The sequence below is a fragment of the Myotis brandtii genome, unplaced genomic scaffold (genome assembly GCF_000412655.1).
Source record: "Myotis brandtii unplaced genomic scaffold, ASM41265v1 scaffold49, whole genome shotgun sequence".
NCBI classification, from domain to species: Eukaryota; Metazoa; Chordata; class Mammalia; order Chiroptera; family Vespertilionidae; genus Myotis; species Myotis brandtii.
This window is the reverse complement of record NW_005368707.1, coordinates 5,942,675-5,967,296: the sequence shown is the minus strand read 5'-3', so window position 1 is coordinate 5,967,296 and position 24,622 is coordinate 5,942,675. Positions and strand designations below refer to the sequence as shown.

Here is a 24,622-nt window from a genome sequence, read left to right as displayed (position 1 = left end):
CCCTGCAGGCCATCTTGTGTCCACATGGGGGTGGCCATCTTGTGTGTTGGAGTGATGGTCAATTTGCATATTACCCCTTTATTATATAGGATGCTTGATTTTTAAAGTAGCAAACTGATGTGGCAATTACACTCATAGGTATATACCTAACTATACTCCTAGAAATTGAAAGCAGGGGCTCAAACAGATAACGTGTACACCAATGTTTGTATAGCATCTCATAGTACCCTAAAGGTAGAAGCAACCTGAGGTTCCATTAACAGATGAATGGATAACAAAATGTGGTACATTCATATAATGGAATAACATTCAGCCATAAGAGAATAAAATGTGCTGATACATGCTACAACTTGGATAAACCTTGGAAACATTGTGCTAAGTGAAAGAAGCCAGACTCAGAAGGGCAAATACTGTGTGACTGCACTAATATGAGATACCTGGAGTCAGTGCATTCATAGAGACAGGAAACAGAATAGAGATACAGGGATGGGGAAGTTAGTGTTTACTAGTAATGGGTACCAGGTTTCCATTTGGGATGATGAAAAAGTTCTGGAGATAGATAGTCCTGATGTTTGCACAATGTGAATCTATTTAAAACCACTAAATTATAACTTTAAAAATGGTGAAAATGATAAATTTTGTGACCCAGGTTTCTATTATATTCTTACTAGAGGCCAGGGGCACAAATTCGTGCACCAGTGGGGTTCCCTCAGCCTGACCTGCATGATCAGGCCAAAACCGGCTCCCCCAAGAGGTCCCGGATTGCGATTGCAAGAGGGTGCAGGCCAGGCCAGGGGACCCCACCCATGCACAATAGAGGCCGAGGAGGGACACCGGAGGTTGGCCAGCCGGGGAGGGCCATGGGAGGACTCCAGGGCGTCTCCAGCAAATCTTGCTTAGTCCCGATCAGTTGGACCCCAGCAGCAAGCTAACCTACTGGTCGGAGCATTTGCCCCCTGGTGGTCAGTGCACATCATAGCACCTGGTCGATCAGTTGACTGCCTCCTGGTGGTCAGTGCACGTCATAGCGAGCAGTTGAGAAGCATTAGCATATCATTAGCATATTACTCTTTGATCAGTTGAATGGCCAACCGGACACTTAGCATATTAGGCTTTTATTATATAGAATAGCTGTTTTATTTTCAAAGACCAATATGTTCTGAGTTAGCACTCATGCAGATTGCATAGATATTGAAGTGATGTTAAGAAAAGATGGAAGGCCCTGGCTGGTGTGCTCAGTGGTTAGAGTGTCGGCCCAAGCACCTAGGTGGCAGGTTCCATCCCCAGCCTGGTTGGGGCACATGCTGGAGGCAACCAATCGATGTGTCTCTCTCACATCAATGTTTTTCTCTCTTTCTTACCCTCCTTTTCACTCTCTAAAGATTAATAGTAAAAATATCCTCAGGTGAGGACTAACAACAACAACAAAAGGTGTAAGTGGGATGGGTGAGGTTTCCAGCATCTTAAGCAATTCGAAAGTATTCTCCTTCCTCCTTCCCTCCCTCTAAAGTTGACAGGCAGCCACCCTCTGCCTCCACCTTTCATTTTGTCCAGGGACTGCTACTCTCAGATTCGCAGGTCCCATGCAAGCATGCATTTAACTTTCCTCTCAATCCCACTACTTCTGGCTCCTGGGCCAGAAAGCATGTTAGGCAGCCCTTCTGAGCACTTTATAGCCTTTTTTATTTGTCTTGCACAAAAATCTTCCAATGTTTTACCACTCCAGGCCTTGCTAAAATTTTCTCCTTCTGTTTATTTTCAGGAGATGGAGGTATGTTATTTAACTCCCAATGGCTGACAATGGATATGGCTTGATGTAGTGGTAATGGCTACAGGCATTTTGTGTTGTTCTGGTAGGCCCTCCTGTTCTTTAGCTTTGTTTTCACCTGCAGTTTGTTTGTTTAGAATTTGTGGAAGTAATTTCCTTACCAAAGAATGACCTGATGAAGAGACTTGAAGGTAAGCTTTCTTGAGATTATTACCCAACTTTCTCCAGTTTCCCCCTCCCACCCCCAGCAAAGGAGAACTAGATAGAATTGTTTCTTTATATTCTTCCTCCTTAAAGTCAAAAACCTAGAAACTATTGTAAAACTGCAGTTGGCCAATAATAATTTTCCTTTCTGGTGGCATAGAATTTGAAAATAGAGCAAAATATTCCATGTCAATGAAAGCTTTCAGCCGGGGGCTTTTTTCTCCTATAGAAGGGTCAAAATTATATTCCCACTAATTAGCCCAAACTATTCTACACCTTAAATCTTTAACCCATGACAGTGCAGTGGCATAATTAGATGTCACTTAGCTGATTCTCAAATATGCTAGTATGTTAGCTGGTTCTTTGTGCAGGTATAAGTTAAAGGAGAATTGAACAATATTCCTTCTATAAATATTGATATCTACTATATGCTAAGTGCAGTGTGCTGATATAATCAACCATACTAACTAGCAGTGTGACCCTTAGTAAATTATTGGTCATATGTTACATTGTGAAATTCCTAGCCAGCCCATCTGTTAGGGATTTTGTTAAAATAAAAAAATAAATAAGGTTATATGGACAGATGTCCTTTGATATATGTACATCAGGATATACTGTACTGTAGACATGACAGAGGCCTTTTAAGAAGCTTCTCTATGCAGGCTGGGTAGGTGCCTATGCACTCATTTAATTTTTATTTCAAAAATTAATTCGAATCCATTTCACCTGAAGCTTTGAGAACAGTCTCTTTCTTCCTTAAGTACCAATGGCTTACAATTTTATTTCTAATGTCGATGTTGCTTATTTGAAAAGTAAAGTAGGTCTTTCAAAAACTGCTGTGATTTCAGATTCCCAGAAAGTTTCCATTCCTACTTTGCTGTTTTAAAAACTAGACCTAAGGTAAAAGCCACCTCCAGATTCAAAGTCAAAATTAGAAATACTTGTACTGAAAAGACTCAGTCATTTATTAGGTATTTCCTCAGATAAAGCCATGGCCATCAATTACAGGCAGGATTTAACTTCGAGTCTGACAGATCTGACTGGATTAGTGGCTCAAACATGTATTAGTTATGACTTTGAACAAGTTTCATAGCCTCTCTGAGCTTTTCTCATGTATGGAACAATAGATAGCCCCTGTGTCTGAGGAGACATGAGTAAACGGGAGAATGTTGACACACAGTGCTTAAATGTTATATGCTCTCTTTTTATTATTTTTTTATATCAGAAAATTGTTTTTTAGATTCCTTCTTCCTTCCACCTAAGTTAACTTCCCTTCTGGCCTTAGAAGAGGGGGAAATAAAGAGCAAGAGAGGGAGGAAGGTAGAGGGTTATATAGAAGGGGGAGGGGCAAAAGCCAGTTTTCCTAGCTTTACTAGAATCGAAAGATAGTAATCAAATCATTTATTCATCACATTTGAGAAGGAGGAAGGAAGGTTTTTGAGTTCAGTTTGCTACAAGGAATAAGCTTTCAACACTTACCAAGCACCTGCATTCAGATGAGTAGGACATAAACCTGCCTCCAATGATTAAAATGTCTCAGCTTGTCCCTAAACAAGTGACTAAGAAAACAAGAGACAAATTTGAAGTCTGATAACCTCCATTAAGTTCTTTGTAATAAGATTCTGAGATCTCATTCTTGATGGAATTCTAATCCTATCATGCACACAGTTAACGTGTATGTGCAAAAGTATCTATCCCCTAGCAGCGGGAAAGACACGAATGGATCTTCAATAAATAACTGAGTATTCATAACTATATAGCTTCATAGTAGCAGAGTCCAATAGTGAGCTATAAATGAAAAAGTGAATCTATAAAGCTTTGCTATTTTAACACACAAAATCATCATCTTTGATATGTATGCTCTTCTATCTTTATTCTTAATTTTTTGTTGTTCTTGTCCCAAACTGGAATATAACTGCTTTTATATCCTTTATTCTTCCACTAGAGTAAGATCTTTGAAGGCAAAAAATGTCTTGTTCACCACTGTATTACCAGCATCTAGCATAGGGACTGGTATATAGTAATTGCCTAGTAAATATTGATTGAGTGACAAGGGGGGTATTATCTTTTATTAACATCATTGTCTAACTTGTCTCCTTTGCTTCCTGTAGCACTGGTAACTGAAGAACATCTGACAGTGGATGCTAGGGTCTATTCCTATGCTCTGGCGCTGAAACATGCAAATACCAAGCCATTTGAAGTGCCCTTCCTGAAATTTTGAGGCCAGAGGAGAGTAGCCATGTTTTTGTTCTATAAATGAGGCCATAAGGTCTCCTTCACTAAGACTTTGTATTCAGCTAAGTTTGATGGAAATGTAAAATTACCTTTTTCATAAAATAAGAACAACAAAAAATGCATGTGGTGGTATGGAATTATAATTATAGGTAGGCTATTGCCTTCATTTAAATGCTAAATGCAAATATGTTTAATCCATTTTTTTTTAACTTCAACTGTTATCTAACCTAATCCAAGAAATAGGGGTTAGAAGAAACCTGAATTCTAAATTAGGTCAACTACTCCTACCTCAAACTCCCAACATAAAATTCTATAGCCGATGGCATACCTGATTTTGCTTAGTGGTTAGAGCGTTGACCCTAGAACAGAAGGGTCACGGGTTCAGTTCCTGTCAAGGCTGTACCTCAATTGCAGGCTCAATCTGATCCCTAGGCCCTGCCTGCAGGAGGTAACCAATCCGTGTGTCTTTGTCACATCGATTTCCTCTTTCTGTCTTTCCCCTCCCTTACACACTCTTTAAAAATCAGTGGAAAAAATATCCTCTGGTGAGGATTAACAACAAAAAATTCTATAGCTGAGTATAGACAAATTATATTGTTTAAAAGAAACCATTACATTATTTAAAGGAAACCAATATAGGGACTCCTATTTGAATTATCTGCTATATGGAATTAATCTGTGTAGCAAAGGATATAAAACCCATAGAGTAACATTCATAGGCCAGTGTTTACATTTAGCTATTGTCATTATATCTACCTACTACTTAAGTAATGAAAAATGGTTAATTTCATTCACTATAAGAAAGTTAAGAGGCTAATGAAAATACAAGGCCCTTCCCTCTAAAGCAGCAGTTGCCAACCTTTCGGACCTCACGGACCACCGGTTGGCGACCACTGCTCTAAAGCATGTGGACACATTTGAGAATCTCATTTCCTATCCTTACCTCAAAAAAGTAACTTGAAGTTCTAAAACACCAAATCCATGGTAGTAAGATTTACATAGTTTGGGGCATTATTGTCTTGGTATTCAACTATGAGTGCAGCCAGCAAGGTTAACAAGTACCAGAAACCCATTATAAACTACTTTAAAGGAAAAAACAGGGTTGTTTCTGGTTCATGCCATGCCTAATGCCTGTCATCCAAAAGGTCTACCAGGGTTACTGGGCCATCTCCTTACCTCCTGAGCCAAGGCTCTTGGGTTGACTGTATGGCCTCCAACAACTCTAGGATCACTGTTTTTTCAGCTTAGCTCCCAGAAAAAGTCTCAGGATGATTCTCACCGGCCAGCCCTAAGTCATGATTTGAGCTCTGGACCCAGGGGTTTAGCCAGGCCCCTCAGAACCAGATAAAATCAGGGTACTAATGCCAAAAATGCTGCAATATAGTTCATCTGTCTACAGGTTCACTCTTTTCCAGATACTTTGATGAACCTAAATATAAGACCATTAAATTATACCTAAGGATAGAATTATAGAATCAGAAAACTGCATAGATCAAGTCTACTCTCCCAATATATACTGTGAAAATTAAGCCCCAACTACCTGCTCTAATGTAGCCTTCCCTTGTGCTATACCCCCACCCCTTTTTGTTTCTTACAGATACAGATTTTTTAAATCTTTGTTAAAAATACAGTATTATATATGCCCCTCTTTTTCCCCCATTGACCTCTTCCAGCCCGCCCCCACCCCCTGCCCCAGGCCTTCACCACCCTATTGTCTGTGTCCATAGGTTATGTGTATATACATGCATGCAAGTTCTTTAGTTGATCTCTTCCCACCCATCCACCCACCCCCACCTTCCCTCTGAGATTTTTCAGTCTGTTCCGTGCTTCTGTGTCTTCTGGATCTATTTTCTTCATCAGTTTATTTTGTTCATTAGATTCCACATGAGTGAGATCATGTTTTAAACATGGGCATCATAATTCTCCAGAGATCCTAACCTTTTCCCTCTCAAGGACCAAGTCCTCTAATTTCCCTTATTATTACCCTACTTCAAAATCAAGAAATAAGGCATATGTAAAGTACAGACTCTAGCTAAGACCTGTCTCTCCAAATAGAGCAGCTCTTCCTGACCCACTCCCATGGGAACTGAGAAACATACTCTTAACTCTTAATGAAGAGATATGCATAACCCGATTGTCCTGTTTTTTTACTCCTCCTAAGAGTGCAATGTAGAAGTGACAGCTAAATCCTAGAACATAACCCTAATGCCACTTACATTATCTATAAACATCAAAGACTATGCTTTGGAAATTAGTTTGAGAACTTGCAGTCTGAACATTTTCATCGGCTGGCACTGTTAATTTGTCAATTTAAAATTAGAAGGTTTCCCATAAAAGCCTTATTTTTTACCTTCTCTTGGGGAAAAAAAAAATCAGATATAACACCAGGTCTCTATTTCTATGGCTGGTCTTCAGCCCAAAGATGGTTGACCATCCTTGCTGTCCTGCCTTGCCCTTGTAAGTTATTTGGCTTTGTGATCAGAAGCTAAGTAAGATACACTTCCAACGATGGAAAACCATACTTCTGAAAAGGAAGCTTTTCAAAAATTAAGTCTGCTCTCTTTTTGAACAATAAAACACATGCTCTAAAAGTGAATTATTGATAAAGAACTGCTATTTCAAATGGGGGCTGGGATATCATTTAAGACCACTGTTTTCCTGCTTCCAAATGTTAGTGACATAACTGAGCAACCTTAAGTTGGTCACTGTCCCTCAATATTTTAGGATTATGCACTAAACTAATTACATTTGACCTCTTGCAATAGGCATCTCGGGATAGACTTTGTATGAATACAATAAACCTACACAAAGCATTTAATTTCAGATTTTTTTTATTTTTCCAACACAACTGAAACAGTTGTATTAAATAAAAGTTTATTGTCTACTGTTTACACTCATGTTGCTGCTACAAAGTACAACAACGTACACAGATTCCTAGCATGAATTACTCATTGTTCACCCCCACTGAACTACAGACATTGCTTGAGAATTAGATCTCTGCTTTAAGGATTTAAAAAAAAGAAAAACACAACTGGAGCACAGTATCTTGAAAGAGCTTTCTCAAGTGACTTGGAATTCACAGGCATAGCCAATACAGCAAAAACAGCACCAACCGTGCTGTCACTGGGAAGAAAGAATGGAAAACATGAACAGTAGTTACAAGCAATTTTTCTAATGACAGAAGCTTGAAGAAGCTTCACTTTGCCCATCTGGGCTAAGTGGCTGCTTTGAGAAGGGACAAAAGAGAAGGGATGAAGAGGGAGGGCTGGAACATGGATACTACACAGAAAGTATAAAAATTATATCTAAAATAGAGATCAGCCCAAAATACTGGAAAGTGGCAATTTGAACTGTATTTATTTTTAAACAAGTGGGGGAAATACTGAGTGTTTTGAATGTGTGCAAAACTGATCCACATTACCTCACCGTCAAAACTGAACACGGCAAGGCAGGTACATTGGTTTCCAGCATCACAGGCAAACTACATGTATATTTCCTAACGAATAATGTAAACTTCAGTTTTAAGGCAGCTGGTACTAATGCTGCACACAGGCTTAGTTCGGTGCCCATTTCAGAAATGGGACAGTTAGCACTTAAAAAAAAAAAATGAGGGGAGAAATGGAGAGTCAGCATTATTTGACAAAAACAATGTGTCAAAATGTTTTCCCTTCACACAGAAGTATTGGAACATTTAGAAAAACAAAGCACCCATCCCACCTACTTCAGCCTGTTCCTTAACAAATATTTCAAAATACTGATAAATAATCGTGACTGCGAGCAGAATTCCAGTGCCAGAGCCAATGGCCCCTAAGAAGTCAGCCAACACTGACAGGGCGCCAATACACAAACCGCCGAATGCAGCTGCGGTGGGGATATACCTAGAAGACAAAATGAAGTTAGGCAGCAGAGGGAACTGAAAAGGGGCCACAGAAGCAATAATATGTTATGTTGAAGTGTGATTCATCTAACAGGGAACAGTCTGCAGTACTGATGGGTTGTCGATAGCAGTTACATGTTGATGAAAACTGACTAAGGGAATGACTTACTCCCTGATTTTGAAAAGCCAGTTAACAGCCAAGAAAGGCAATGATTTTGATCAGATCAGAATCTTCAACTAGATTTAAGTATTAAAATATTTAATATTTTTAAATGGGTAACCTTTAGCTCCCTCTTCTAAATGAACAGTGAATTTCAAAATGGTTTCTAAATATATTTATGTGACAAGATTTGGATAATTCTCTTCCAACAGTAACTTGACATTGGCTGCATGTTATAACCACCTGGAGAACTGTTAAAAATAATGGGATTGTATTTAAAATACTCCAGAAAGAAAAAGAAAAAAGATTAGGGTTGAATGAAAGAAGAATGACAGAATAATAACTACTAAAGTTGGATATACATGGGTACACGCAGGTTCATTATACTATTCTCTGCAATCTGTGTTCTCAATAAATAAAATTTAAATATAAATACTAGTGCCTTTTCAACAATTATGGAACAATTGGATATCCACATGCAAAAGAAAGAATCTGAATGCCTATCTCACACCAAACAAAACTTAGCTCAAAGTGGATCATAGACTGAAATCTAAGAGCTAAGACTCCTAAGAGAAAAAAGAAATAAATCTGTGACCTTGGGTTAGGCAATGCTTTCTTAGATACAACAGCAGCACAAAGCATCCAAAGACAAACTGATATATTGAACTTCATCAGAATTAAAAACTTGTTGGTCAAAGGATACCATCAAGAAAATGAAAGGGCAACCCAAAGAATGACAAAATATTTGTAAATAACATACCTAACGAGACATCCAAAATATTTTTTTAAATAATATTACAACTCAGTAACAAAAAGATAACCCAATAAAAAATGAGCAAAATAGCCCTGGCTGGTTTAGCTCAGTGGTTAGAGCTAATCAGCCCAGGGACCAAAGGGTCATGGATTTGATTCCCAGTCAAGGGCATATACCTCATACTTCGGTTTGATCCCCAACCCAGGTGGGGGTGCCTTTGGGAAGCAACCAATCCATGTCTCTCTCACATCGATCTCTTGGATCTCTCACCCTCCTCTCTCCCTTCCACTCTCTAAAAATCAATGGGAAAAATATCCTTGGGTGAGGATTAACAAAAAACAAATTAAAATGAGCAAAATATTTGAACAGACATTTCTCCAAAGACAATACACAAATGGCTGATAAACACATGAAAAGCTGCTCAACATCATTACTCATCAAGGAAAAGCAAATCAAAACCACAATGAGATATCGCTTCATACCCAGTAGTTGGCTATATACTAATCAAAAAGCAAAAACTAGTGCTGGAGAGGATGTGTGGCAATTGGAACCTTCACACATATACAGCCCCTCTGGAAGACAATTCGGCAGTTCCTCAACATGTGAAACAGTTACTATATGACTCATCCATTCCTAGAGAAATAAAAACATACTTCCACACAAACTTTCTACAAGTATGTCATAACAGCCATTATTCATAATGGCCAAAAAGTGGAAACAGATCGGCCCCAAGATGGCGGCATAGGTTAACACGGGAGACTGCTGCCGCAAACAACCACTTCAAACATACAACTAAAAGACGGAACGGACATCACCCAGAACCACAGGAAGGCTGGCTGAGGAGAGACTCTTCAACTAGAAGGAAAGACAACAGCACACCGAGGCTCAGAGGAGGCGCAGTGTGGAAAAAACTCAGGTGCGGAGGTGCGCGCGCAAAGCGGGCTGGTGGCTGAGAGCGCGGTTGTCGTTTTCGGTCAGGGGGGAGTCTCAGACTCTGAGCTCCAGATACGGGCGAATCGCTGGGGACTCGGACCCAAACGGGAGAAGCGGGAGTGTCTGGCATCAGTTGGAAGGCAGCTTTCCCTCCGAGGTTTGCAGCGGTTCCGGGGGTTCTGAGAAGCAGAGCCTCTGGGAACAGGACTGAGGGCACCATAACGGCTCCCTCCGCCCGCCCTGTTGAGCCCGCCCCGCCCAAGCCCTGCGCAGAGCCATTTGCCAGATCGCCTCAGGCAAAGGCTAGATTAGCACCTCCCCAGAGGACAGAAGTTTTCCGCGGCAGACACAGCTGATTCACACAGCCAGTCGGCCTGGTGGTCAAATCCCTCTAGTATTAACTACAACAATCAAGGCTCAACTAGAACAAGACTGCGCACAAAGACCACTAGAGGGTGCACCAAGAAAGCATAAAAAATGCGGAGACAAAAAAACATGACAGAAATGGAGGATATAGAGCTAAAAATCGCAATTTTGAGGGCTTGCAAAAATGTGCTAGAAGCTGTCAATAAACTTGAGGAGAGAGTCACGAAAACTAATGAGACCCTCGATGCTATGATAAAGAACCAACTAGAAATTAAGCATACACGGACTGAAATAAAGAATATTATACAGACACCCAATAGCAGACCAGAGGAGCGCAAGAATCAAGTCAAAGATTTGAAATGCGAAGAAGCAAAAAACACCCAACCGGAAAAGCAAAATGAAAAAAGAATCCGAAAATACGAAGATAGTGTAAGGAGCCTCTGGGACAGCTTCAAGCGTACCAACATCAGAATAATAGGGGTGCCAGAAGATGAGAGACAGCAAGATATTGAAAACCTATTTGAAGAAATAATGGCAGAAAACTTCCCCCACCTGGTGAAAGAAATGGACTTACAGGTCCAAGAAGCGCAGAGAACCCCAAACAAAAGGAATCCAAAGAGGACCACACCAAGACACATCATAATTAAAATGCCAAGAGCAAAAGACAAAGAGAGAATCTTAAAAGCAGCAAGAGAAAGAGACTCAATTACCTACAAGGGAATACCCATACGACTGTCAGCTGATTTCTCAACAGAAACTTGGCAGGCCAGAAGGGAATGGCAAGAAATATTCAAAGTGCTGAATACCAAGAACCTACAACCAAGAATACTTTATCCAGCAAAGCTATCATTCAGAATTGAAGGTCAGATAAAGAGCTTCACAGATAAGGAAAAGCTAAAGGAGTTCATCACCACTAAACCAGTATTATACGAAATGCTGAAAGGTATCCTTTAAGAAGAGGAAGAAGAAAAAGGTAAAGATACAAATTGTGAACAACAAACATGCATCTATCAACAAGTGAATCTAAGAACCAAGTGAATAAATAATCTGATGTACAGAATGAACTGGTGATTATAATGAATCAGGGACATAGAAAGGGAATGGACTGACTATTCTTGGGGGGGAAAGGGGAATGGGAGATGCGGGAAGAAACTGGAAGATTAAAAAAAAAAAAAAAGTGGAAACAACCCAAATATCTATCAACTAATGAATGGGTAAATAAAACATATTATCCACACAATGGAATATTCACAGATAATGGATGAACTTTGAAAACACTATGCTAGTAAAAAAAGCTATTCATAAAAGATCACATATATGATTCCTTATGTATGAAATGTCCAGAATAGGCAGAGGGTAAAAAGTTTCCTGGGGCTGGAGGGAGGGGAGAATGGGGTTGGAATGGGAAATAACTAATGGGTACAAGGTTTCTTTCTGATTGGTGAAAATGTTTTTAAAATTAGAGTATAATGATTACACACTCTGAATATACTAAAAAAAATTTAAAAAAACACACTAAACCATATACTTCAAATGAGTGAATTACACAGTATGTGAATTATACCAATGAAGCTGTTTATCAAAAAAACTGATGCCTGGGACCCACCCACTCCAGACCAAAGAAATCACCATTCCTGAAGATGGGATGTTAGTAGTTTTTAAAAGCTCCCAAGGTGATTTTCTGTACAGCCAGCCAACAATGAGAACCTCCCATCTACATTTTAATACTTGGCTGAGCTGTGAAGGGGAACACAATTCCAATTAAACTAATTTAGTTGTCATTTTGATGTGGAGAACAATTAACTTTTATGTTTAATTTTGGTCCTTTTATGTGAAGTAGAAATGCTGAAAATATAAATTTAAATAAATAAAGAATAGCATTTGGCAAGAAATGGAAGATTGAAAAACTGAGTATGTTGCCTGCCCCCATCCTGCAAAGGATGAAATCAAATGACCTTACCTATTAAGCTCATGAACCATAGAGGTATCTCTGTGGCCCCTCATTACCATTTGCTGTTCTTTAAGCTGTTTAGCTACCTGTCGAAAGAAACACAACTTTTAAAATCAAACTAACATTTCACTGTTCGCTATCTACCCAGTTCTGTGTGAAGGGCTTTCTATACACTAATAAGTAAGATAACAAGAACCCTGAAGTAGGCACCGTCATACCATTCCTATTTTAAACCTGAGGATACTAATGCCGAAACCGGTTTGGCTCAGTGGATAGAGCATCGGCCTGCGGACTGAAAGGTCCCAGGTTCGATTCCGGTCAAGGGCATGTACCTGGGTTGCAGGCACATCTCTGGTGGGGGGTGTGCAGGAGGCAACTGATCGATGTTTCTCTCTCTAACTCTCTGTCTCTCTCCCTTCCTCTCTGTAAAAAATCAATAAAATATATTTAAAAAAAAAAACAAAAAAAAAAACCTGAGGATACTGAGGCTACAATACTGCACAACCACATTACCCATAAACTAAACCAGCGTTCTCAATCTTTTTTCACTATCACCTTCCTTAAGAAAAATTAATACTAAGAAATAATATTTTGTCAGGTAGGGTTGAGCTTTGGAGAGTCACAAACCATTATAAAGTCTATGTTTCACCTACCAGGAACCAATTTTTAACCCTATGGGGAGGTCATATTACTTTATTATTAATGTATGAATTAAAATTTAATTTACAAAAATAAGATCTGACATCTAAAATTTATAAATTATTTTTATTTTGAAATAAACCAAATACTTACATCTTTGGCTGAGGAACCAGACACCTCTATCCACGTCTTAGAAAAGAATGCACATGATCCCAGCATAAAGATGATATAAACAACCACATGGACAGGATCCTCAAATATGGCACCCATAGACTCAGGAGGAGAAAGATAATAACAAAGGCCTCCAACTGGGTAAGAGCGAGCAGGTCCTCCCCCACTGACATCCTACAGAACAAGAAGGAAAAGAACAAATGGCCAACCTAACTTGTCAAGCATACATTTTTATAACTTTTCAAACTCCTCAAAAATTAGGACAATGGTTTAAGCTCAAAGCACCTACAGCTAATGGCTATAAATAACTTAAGGATTTGCTTTTGTATCTAATATCTTCATTCCTTCAAAATTATATAGTGAACATCTCTTACATAAAGATGTAGGTATATTAATAACAGAAGAATGATTTAAGAAAAAAATCTATGAGAAGATAGAAAAAAGACTACATTTATAGTCAATCTCTTTTTTTTTGGTTAATCCTCACCTGAGGATATTTTTCCATTGATTTTTTTTTTTTTTTTTTTTTTAGAGCAAGTGGAAGGGAGGGGAGGAGACAGAGAGAAACATCTATGTCAGAAAGAAATTGAGCTCCAACCAAGGTATGCAACCTTGACCAGAATCGAACTTGGGACCCTTCAGTCCTCAGGCCAACACTCTATCCAGTGAGCCAAACCAACTAGGGCTATAATCAATCTCTTATTAGAATCTGAAATTTCCTGAACTATATAAGAGTATGCAATGAAGGTCTGGGGAAAGGGCGGGAGGAGGAAGGGTCAATGGGGAAAAGAAGAGGGGTACATCTGTAGTACTTTCAACAAAAGATAATAAAAACATAAAGAGTTTTATGCACCACAATAAAACCCTTCCTTACACATGATTCTTTCATTTCAAAGTATTCTATTAAGAATGCAATCAATTGAAATATTGACAGAAGTCTAACAACTCACTGCCTAAATGTTATTTGTTTGTATAAGAGTCTTGATAAATATATACAATGAGATTTTTAGCAACACAAATATTTAAGAATTTTTATAATAACAGAAATGGGACCAGCATGTATTTGCTCTTATTAAATAAAAATTTTGGGATATAGGGTGTGAGAAAGCAATTTCTGGTTGCAAAGATTAATTTATCTTGATTCTTGAACTTATAACTTCCAAATAATTCTTTTACTGTGTCTCTACAATTAATATTACTAAATCAAAAGCATTGTTTATAGACAAATTCAATTCCCCAATAATTCTCTCATTTAAAAAAAAATATTAGTCAAGGTCATAATATATTCTATACAACCATTCAATGCATTTATTACTTTGTAATTTTTATAGTAATAATTATAGCTGGACTATTAATTCATGAGGGGAGAAAAAGATTCCTCCCGTAATCACAGGTAATCAAATTTCTGTTAAATGAATAGAAAAGGAGTATTACAAATAGAGCAAATCCTATTTCCTCCAACTAACATTCAAAAATCACTGTCTTGGTCTAACCGGTTTGGCTCAGTGGATAGAGTGTTGGTCTGCGGACTGAAGGGTCCCGGGTTCAATTCCAGCCAAGGTCATGTACCTTGGTTTTGGGCACATCCCCAGTAGGTGGTGTGCAGGAGGCAGCTGATCAATGTTTCTCAATGTTTCTCGCTCATCGATGTTTCTAACTCTCTATCCCTCTCCCTTCCTCTCTGTAAAAAATCAATAAAATATATATTTTTAAAAAATCAGTCTTACCCTGTTAAACTTCAAATTTCTTTTAAAAATTATCCTCAGTAAAAGCACAGATATATCAGTCACTATAACTTAAAATGTAGAAGATAGCATATTAAGATAAATGCACAATATATTAAGCACCATACTTCAGTATAATGACTAAAAATAATATTCTTTAATGCAATACAAATTCTAGAATTACATACTCTGCAAAAGAATAAAGGATCTTAGTATTTTTTAATTCTATAGTTTTAAAGGAGAAAAATACTCCTTGGTCAGGTGATAGAATTTAAACCAATCAGAATTCAATCCAATCCCACAATTAACACTTCAATAACAATGTGGCTGGACTGCTTTAGAAGAAGCTCTGATACCAAATACCTATAAAAGGAAGTCAGAATTTACTGGATTCTATTTCTAGCATCTGTTCTCTCTTTAGTTTAGTAATTTCATGTCTGTCTCCAGCCCAGTTAATCACAAACTAGTTTAGTGCCATTCAGGCTATGAAAAACAGGAAGGATGATTTCTGTATTCCATATATTATCAACAAATAGCTTCTTTTTAAAAACATTATTCCAGACAATAGTGGAATGAGATTACAAAACACAGAATCATGAGAATCACTGTAATTTTAGCCTAAAAGATCATTCGAAGGAAATGCAAAAATGCTTCCTACTTAAGTGACTCTGAAAATGTTATAACAACTACTTCAATTATGGCTCATCTCTTTCAGTTAAAATTATAACCATGAAATGCAAATTACAATAAATGAAAACACTTGAATAAATAATAAAATACTCACTGCCCACTGTCCTAGTAAATTAACTAAAAAGTTGCCACTGAATCGAACAGACAGCATCTGGGAAATAACATAGAGGTTTGACACCAACGCTGACTGAAGAATAATGGGGATGTTCGAGGTGTAGAAGAGCTTGATGGGGTAGCTGCTGTATTGTCCTCGATACCGAGCCGACTTGATGGGCAAGTCAACACGAAATCCCTACAAAGTGAAAATTCAGAGTAAGAGGAACTGTAATCCTATATAATAAAAGCATAATATGCAAATTGTCCCCTCAACCGGGAATTTGACTGCTCACTATGACGTGTGCTGACCACCAGGGGGCAGTAAGGAACATGGTGGGTATCGGTGATGCAGCGCTGGTAGCAGGCAGCAGTAGAGGCACTGCCAGCCCTGATGGGCCCCAATGAGAGTGGGACACAGAGGGATGGTGGAGCAAGTGAACTGGTGGCACCAGGCCAACACAGGTGTAAGCAGGGCCCGATCGCCCCACCAATCACCCCACAGATGGCGACCAGCGGCGGTGGTGGAGGCGGGGCCGCCACCTGGCTCCCAGGCGCTGAGGGAGTCAGGCAGGGTCCCGACTGCCCTGCCAATCGCCATGCAGACAGCAAGCAGCGCTTCGATTGCTGGCTAGGCCTAGGGAGCACACCTGTCCACAAATTTCGTGCACCGGGACTCTAGTATCATATAAACAATACAGAAAGCCAAACCAGGAACAGTAGGAAGTATGAAAAGATAATGATAATAAAACTTAACCCTTCCACACAAAGGGATGCAAACAGAAATTCCTTTCTATTTCATTTTCATTCTACTTTGTTATTTACACCTCTGTTTCTAAAGAAAGGAATTATTTGCTTGACTAGATTTTGAAACATTGACTTATTAGAAACTAACATTTCAAATAAAAATCCACATCCCACTTACTTCAGAAAGAAAGTATACTTACCTGAAAATATATAACAACAGCAAACACAAAAACAGTAGCAATGAGGTTCATGAGATTGGGCAAGTTCTGACGGTAGAAAGCCTCCCTTAAAGCTCGGACTTTGTCGGTCCTGGTGGCCAGTAAATGAAAGAGAGCTATGACTGCACCCTCAAACTCAGTACCTGATAAACCAAGAGAAAAATTAACTGTAGATGCCAACGTTATCCCAAAGGTCAAAACAAATAACCTTGAAACTACAGTACTCAGCAAAAAATATGAGTGAAAATAATTCATCAGTATTTGTGATATAGCCATATGTGGAGCTTCTAAAATATTTTGATCATTGAGGCAAAATGTATGTTTTTTAACATAAATTTGAAGTTTCTCAAGAGAAGTTTCTTGATGGAAACAACCAAAGTAGAGTAAGCCAAAAAAATATTTCATTCATAATGCTTTGCTTCTCCTTTACTTTCAAGAAGGGAAGAGAGTACTGCGGTAAGGGGAGGGGTGGCAGCAGCAAAGCAGAGTAGAGGTCAGATTCAAAAGATATATGTTACTCTACCAAGCTTGCCTTTAAGTTCATTTTACCAGGAACATTAATAAACCATTGTTGCTATTTTCTTAAGGCTGGGATTAGTTTAGATGTTAACCCTTACAAATCTAGGATGGCATTTTGAGAGAAGTGGAAATGGGTAAGGGGAAAAAGAGTAGAAATATTTCAAAATTTAGGTGCGAATACCAAGCCAAGTAGAATAGCAGCAAAAGTATTAGTGCTCCATGATGATACAAAGAATAACAGTTTTTTCATCTGAAAAATCCTAATCCACTACCTTTTGATCCCCCTAGCAATGCTGAAATTGGTCAAATTCATGAGTTCTGCAGCAATGGCTTAAGCAAATAAAAATTTTCAAATGGCCGAAACCGGTTTGGCTCAGTGAATAGAGCGTCGGCCTGCAGACTGAAAGGTCCCAGGTTCGATTCCGGTCAAGGGCATTTACCTGGGTTGCGGGCACATCCCCAGTAGGAGATGTGCAGGAGGCAGCTGATCGATGTTTCTCTCTCATCGATGTTTCTGACCCTCTTTCTCTCTCCTTTCCTCTCTGTAAAAAATCAATTAAAAAAATATATAAAAAATTAAAAAAAAAGTTTAAAAAAAAAATTTTTCAAATGCTTGGGACCACTGAAATTTGAATAAGCAGAGGCTAAAATGTAGATATTCTTTTTGAAGTAATATTTCAGACTCCACAAATCTCTGCTAATAATTTTGAATAATTAGCATCAATTGTCCGCTGGAACAGTAAACCCAGATATCTACAGGCATGTACTGCTCCATTACGTGTTACTTTTCAACACACATCCAGCAACACTCGTGCAGTCGCAGTCACTGTGATGTACCTCTGCCAGTGTTAATAGTAGTGGGACTAAAGGCCTTCCAGACAATGGTTTCACAGATGTTGGTGGCAATAAAGAGGGAAATACCAGACCCCAGGCCGTAACCCTTCTGTAGCAGCTCATCTAACAGCAGCACAATCAAACCAGCAACAAACAACTGTGGGGAAAGAAATGCAAGTAAGCGGAAGCAAGAAACAACTCAAAAAAGGGGAAGACAAGCACCAGTGACTACTTTCAAAGTATGGGCATGTCTAACACATTCAAACCTAATGATTACAATATCACTATTATGATTCTGCATCTTTTAACCCACTTTGATTTAATCAGAAGCTAATCCTGAAAATCAGATGATTAGAAACATTGCTATATTGTATAGCAGCCATTTCAACTTTAAAATAGATGTTACCATCAGAACAGTTTCCCTTACAATAAGGGAAATAAGGTTTATTCCCTTAAATAAGGCTTATTGAAAAGCACACTATAAAACAAAAATGTTCACAGTTGTAGAATTTATGACAGCAAGAAACTGAGTATATCCCAGATATCTCCAAGCAAGTGAAAGGCCAAATGAATTATGGTGTAACAAGATGCAATTGCACACTGCCATGAAAGGAAAAGTATGTGAACTATGTTGATACGTTTTTTAATTATATATAATATTGTATATATTGTGTACTTATTATATATCTATGGAATAAGTAAAAAGGTGAAGCACAAATTAATACATACACAGATTATAACAATGTAAAAATGCATTCTATACATATAGTGACAAAGATTGAATGTAAATTTCAAGATAGTTAAGAGTTCATAGGTTCCTAAGTTCGTAACTTTTTTTAAAAAATGAAAGCATGCTAACTTTAATTTATGTGAAAATGGAAATTCTTAATTTTCCTCTTGGATAAGACATTTCTGTAAAAGTGTATACCAATTAAAAATAAGCCCTAGAGCCTGGCCAGTGTGGCTCACTTGGTTAAGCATCATCACAAGCTCCAGGAGGTCACCAGTTCAATTCCAGGTCAGGGTACATGCCCGGGTTGGGGCTCGATCCCCAGTAGAGGGCATGCAGGAGGCAGCCATGGATGTTTCTCTCTCATAGATGTTTCTTACTCTCTCCCTCTCCCTGAAATCAATAAAAACATATTTTAGAAATAATAATAATAAGCCCTAGACTTAAAAGTGACCTTGACCTGCACTTCAGTAACCTGATCAATCAAGGAAGAAAATACACTTCTATACCCTCCCACCCCCGTCTCATGCCTGTCCCCACTATAAAGACACCCTCTTACAGAAGCTAAGGAAATGTCACTTCTGTGAAGCATCTCTGAAGCATCTCCCATCATTACTTACGCAGTTCCCTAATATCCCCATTAGAAGAGAGAGCAAACTACAGTACACTATATTAAGCATGCTTACCTTACACAGGGCTTATTTATTTTCCTTAACTGTCATTTCAATGGTTGTACAGAGCCTAACTTGTCTATTGACAATCTTTTAGTTTAACTTTCAATGGACTGGAAAAATAGTACAATTCTCAAAACTTCTAAGTGAGCTCATGAATCCTTTACTTTTCACATTTTGACAAGATAAAAGAAGTTAGGATTTATTACTGAGATTTTATTTTTACCACAATTATGTAATAAATACTCCCAATCACACAGAAACCCAACCCTGTGCAAAGAATAAGAGCTGTCCACAAACTAACAGCCAATCAAAAGCATTATCATGGGCTTCTGACTAAATGACTGATTGAATAACCTGTCCAGAATCACATGGACAACTCTGAATCAACTGTAATTCAAACCACCTGTTCAGACCAATGTTCATCAGTTTATAGAATGATTTGTGTATATCCTATGAAAACAAAAACTCATTTTTCTAACTGGAGAAAGGCATTATAGAAAAACCTAAGTGAGAAATGGTTTCTATAATTAAAGAAGATAAAAGATGGTAAAAAGCATACATGCCCGAGAGGAATTAGACACCAGGAAGTTAGAGCATCTCACTGACTAAAACGGTGATAAGAACTGAATACTAACTGAATGCCTTTGTAGATGTACAATCAATATGAATCTCTAAAGCAGGCATAAAACTAACACTGTACATTTCAACCCTACAGATGCATTCACGCACAAACAACTCAGTTTGACAAAATAATACTTATCTTTACAATGTGCCATGCACACTGATAGTTTCAATTCTTTTTTAATTTTAATCAAGACATATTATTTAGATTTCAAAACTCACTAATTGAAAGACACTGACCATGTGAATGAAACAAGAATAATTAAGTTGAGAAATATCTTATATAAGAACATGCAAACAGTTTTTAAAACCTATGTTTCTAGGTAGAAACACATGGATCCAATCATATCTCTTCAAGGTACCCACACATTTTCTTTTTTGAAAAAAATATATTTTATTGATTTTTTACAGAGAGGAAGGGAAAGGGATAAAGAGCTAGAAACATCAATGAGAGAGAAACATCGATCAGCTGCCTCCTGCACAATCCCTACTGGGGATGTGCCCGCAGCCAAGGTACATGCCCTTGACCGGAATCGAACCTAGGACCCTTGAGTCCGCAGGCCGACGCTCTATCCACTGAGCCAAACCAGTCAGAGCCCCACACATTTTCAATGTTAGCAATGCCTTAAAAAGAAGCAAATAGGTCATTACCCACTGATGATAAGTAAACATGACATATTCTCTATACTTAACACTAGAAGAATTTACCATAACACAAATATCTGTGCACCAGAATTTATGTAACAAATATATATGCACTAAATTTGTTTTATTCCTAGAACATAATTATTCCTGGATTTGTAATACTGATAAAAAATTAAAATAGCTTAATTCCATTTAATATCAATTTAAATCTGTAACTAACACTTTAAGAAGTCTATACTTTATCTAACTAACCCAGAACTGCTCAGCTGAGGTTCTGTAAAAGTCTAAATCTAACCTTAGTAAAACACTAGAAAAATTTTACTGATGCACAATGTTAAGAGCTAGATGCCAATTCTGGGTATCTTTTAAAAATCAGGATTATTCTAAACTATGGGTTACGTAAAGCAAATGCTAAAAAATAAAATAAATATAAATCAACAATTAGTATATCAATATCCTCAACAATGCCAAAAGCATATGAAGAAATTTTAAGCACTGAAATATTAAATTCAGTTTTCAGACCTTATCTTTCTATCCATTCCAACTTTTCTTCCTCCAATTCCCAAAGGCTATAAATTTGCCAATCAAGTGTTTTTTAAATGGAGAAATAATGACAAAGTTATTCTTTAAAGAAATGTACTTTATACCAAATAGAAACACACAGGGGCTCAGAAAACTACCGAAGACTCTGATTAAAAATTCCTCCCCCGCCCTAACTGGTTTGGCTCAGTGGATAGAGCGTCGGGCCTGCGGACTGAAAGGTTCCAGGTTCTATTCCAGTCAAGGTCATGTACCTTGGTTGCAGGCACATCCCCAGTAGGAGGTGTGCAGGAGGCAGCTGATCAATGTTTCTCTCATCGATGTTTCTAACTCTCTATTCTCTCTCCCTTCCTCTCTGTAAAAAAAAAAAAAAATCAATAAAATATATTAAAAAAAAAAAATTCCTCCCCTTGTGCCTGGACAGTGTGGCTTGGTGATTGAGCTTCAACCCAGGAACCAAGAGGTCACTGGTTCAATTCCCAGGCAGGGGGACATGCCCAGGTTGCGGGCTCTATTCCCTGTAGAGGGCATGCAGGAGGCAGCCCATATCTCATGTGTCTCTGTCATTGACGTTTCTTTCTCTTTTTTAAAAATATTTTTGTATTGATTTCAGAGAGAAAGGGAGAAGGAGACAGAAACATCAATGATGAGAGAGAATCACTGATCGGCTTCTTCCTGCACACCCCTATGGGGATTGAGCCCACAACCCAGGCATGTGCCCTTGACCGGAATTGAATCCAGGACCCTTCAGTCCATAGTCCAACACTCTATCCACTGAGCCAAACCAGCTACAGCATGTCACTGATGTTTCTATCTATCTCTGGAAATAAAAACATATTTTTTAAAATTCCTCCCCTTGTCAAAAGACAAAAAACGCCCTCCCTACTTGTTGTTGTTTGTTTGTTTTAAGCAACTAAGAACAACCTAAATTTATTAGCTCATAGTTCTGTAGGTCAGAAGCTTGAGCAAGCTCAACTGGGTTCTTTGCTTTGTCTCCCAAAGTTGACATGAAAGCATTAGTTAGCCAAGGCTCTTAGCTAGATGGTCTAGGGAAAAATCCAAGTCAAGCTCATTCAGAATGAGGTCAAAATCCAGTTCCTTGTGGATTGTAGGTCTGAAGTATACCCGTTTTCTCCCTGTCATCCAAGGACTACTATATTCCCAGAAGCCACCTGCATTCTTCCTCATGTAGCCTCTACCATCTTCATGGCAGAGGGGCAAGTCTTTCTCAAGCTTTAAATCTGACTTCCTCTTCTGCTCCATCCCTATTGTTACTGATGCCAATAAATACCTGAACAATCTCTCTCCTTGTTCTGAATCATGCTAACTAAACAATTATCTTATTATGATCTTCCTAAATAAAAAAGAATTATTAAAAAAAGAATGGTCAACCATGCCTGTCTGAGATGGTCATATTTTTTAATACAAATATTTGTAAACTAGTATTTTGATTTTATTTACAACTATTTTTCTAACCTTGATTCTTTTGACCATTAGAAAAACTTTCCTGAATTAATCCTAATTTCACAAAGTGAGCAAGAAGAGGCATTTCCAAGATAAGCAGAACTCTAGATGCCCAGTGTTTAATTTAAACAAACTTCTTTTCAAAAGTCAATAAATAACTATATATTTTAAGTACAATCCATTTGAGCAACTTCTCTAAATGATTTTTAAGGATTGTACATTACAGAAATATCTACCAAACTTTACACACTTTAAGATACTTAGTGGAGGATTAAATTAATGTTGGCCTTCAAAAATTCCATTCCAAAGCATCCATTTTAAAAATTCTTAGAATACATGTATGAGTATTTATAAAGTATTTCACTGATCCAAAGATATTAAACTATGATACAACTTATTACAAAAAAAATTGATTCTCTACTTGTAAAAAGTTATTTTAGATTTAGATATAGATGTTTATCACCTAGCTTGCTCTTTCTGTGTCTTTGTGTACACACAATAACTTTTCATTTCAATAACAAATCACAGCAATTTTGGAATACATTTTAAAAAGCAATTAAAGTAAAAAATATCAAAAATTGACGTGATGACATGAACAGCTATAATCAAGTTGACACCCATGTAGGAAAAGACAAACTATCAGAACTGCCACCTGGCTGAGTGCAATTGTAAGACACTATCACAACTGTAAGAAAACATCCTGATTTCAGAGACATCACAATGTGAAAAATGTGCATATTAGAATCAATGAAATAGAGTTGATCCATAATTCAATATATTATGCAGCTATAAGGCTATCAGAATTTTAAATTTTCACATCAACATGATACATGTCACTTCAATTATCAAAATATTCTATAATTCAAAAGTAAGAAAATTAATATTATCAACCACCTAAAGACTTGTTAGAAAAAAGGGATGAAACTGTTTTGTTATCTGCATATAAAAAATGGGATTTCTCACCTGAATAATGATAAGGAGGCAGATTCCAGCACCCATTTCAGCAGGATCCCCATACATGCCTGTCATGACATATACAATGGCTTGCCCAATGGTAATGATCATACCAAATACTGACAAAAATTGAGGAAAAAAGAGTACATGTTACAACCACAGACAGAAAAGACTACAGAAAAAAAAAATCTTTACCACAAAATTTCCAAATTTGAAATTTAATTTTATTAATGCTCACATTTTTGGGCTCCATTAAATAAAGCTCTGTCTTTGGGTGTATCTCCAACTTCAATGATTTTGGCTCCAGCTAACAACTGCATAATCAAACCAGATGTTACAATTGGGGAGATACCCAATTCCATTAAAGTTCCTGTAAAGGAAGGGGAAAGAAGTAAATACTATACACAATGCAGATTACTTTAGAAGTGTCCCAGTCCTTAATTACGCCTATGGAAATATATGCTTAAATGTTAACAAGCAAATTTTCATTTCTTAAACATTAAATTACTAAAAAAAAACCTCTATTAACACAACCTTGCAACAATCTATTAAATAAAAATTACTATAAGTACAAATTTCTATAAATTCTAAACTTAAAATGTTAAAGAAATCTGTTGAAACAAATATTCCAAGATTTCTGTCCAAATTATTATTTTTAGAATGTATGCTAAACATTTTATTTTATTTTTTAAGACATTTTTATTGATTTCAGAGAGGAAGGGGGAGAGAGAGATAGAAACATCAATGATGAGAGAGAATCATTGATCAGCTGCCTCCTGCATGCCCCCTAATAGGGATCAAGCCTGAAATCCAGGCATGTGCCCTTGACCAGAATCAAATCCAGAACCCTTCTTTCCACAGGCCAACACTCTATCCACTGAGACAAACTCGATAGGGCTAAACATTTTATTTTAATGCAAATTAAAAATTACAGCCCTGATCAGCCTGGACCACAGGGTTGGGGTTCCATTCCCAGTCAAGGGCACATACCTTGGTTGCAGGTTCCCAAGCCCCAGCAGGGTGTGTTCAGGAGGCAACCAACCAATGTGTTTCTTTCAAATAGGTCTGTCTTCCTTCCTTCCTTCCTTCCTTCCTTCCTTCCTTCCTTCCT

The 24,622-nt window shown here is 37.8% G+C and overlaps 2 protein-coding genes across 7 annotated transcripts in view; one reads left to right on the top strand and one right to left on the bottom strand.

Moving 5' to 3' along the window:
• The window catches only part of NUDT5 (nudix (nucleoside diphosphate linked moiety X)-type motif 5), a 39,963-nt gene extending 34,328 nt beyond the window's left edge, over window positions 1-5,635 (top strand). For 5 of the 6 annotated variants that reach the window (XM_014547978.1, XM_014547977.1, XM_014547981.1 and 2 more), the window contains exons 8-10: window positions 1,763-1,771; window positions 1,906-1,959; window positions 4,084-5,635. In XM_014547978.1, coding sequence (XP_014403464.1) covers window positions 1,763-1,771; window positions 1,906-1,959; window positions 4,084-4,193 — 173 coding nt within the window. In that variant the 3' untranslated portion in view covers window positions 4,194-5,635. Of the gene's footprint in view, window positions 1-1,762; window positions 1,772-1,892; window positions 1,960-4,083 lie in introns of all 6 variants that reach the window. The other variant, XM_014547982.1, reaches the window with a different exon arrangement.
• Window positions 5,636-7,020: 1,385 nt separating this feature from the next.
• Window positions 7,021-24,622, bottom strand: part of SEC61A2 (Sec61 translocon alpha 2 subunit) — a 28,857-nt gene continuing 11,255 nt past the window's right edge. Inside the window, exons 4-11 of the mRNA XM_014547987.1 lie at window positions 23,750-23,881; window positions 23,521-23,630; window positions 17,887-18,040; window positions 16,513-16,673; window positions 15,567-15,764; window positions 13,041-13,232; window positions 12,258-12,334; window positions 7,021-8,085 (exon numbers count right to left, since the gene is read on the bottom strand). Of these exons, the coding sequence (XP_014403473.1) occupies window positions 7,899-8,085; window positions 12,258-12,334; window positions 13,041-13,232; window positions 15,567-15,764; window positions 16,513-16,673; window positions 17,887-18,040; window positions 23,521-23,630; window positions 23,750-23,881 (1,211 nt within the window). The 3' untranslated portion in view covers window positions 7,021-7,898. The remainder of the gene's footprint in view (window positions 8,086-12,257; window positions 12,335-13,040; window positions 13,233-15,566; window positions 15,765-16,512; window positions 16,674-17,886; window positions 18,041-23,520; window positions 23,631-23,749; window positions 23,882-24,622) is intronic.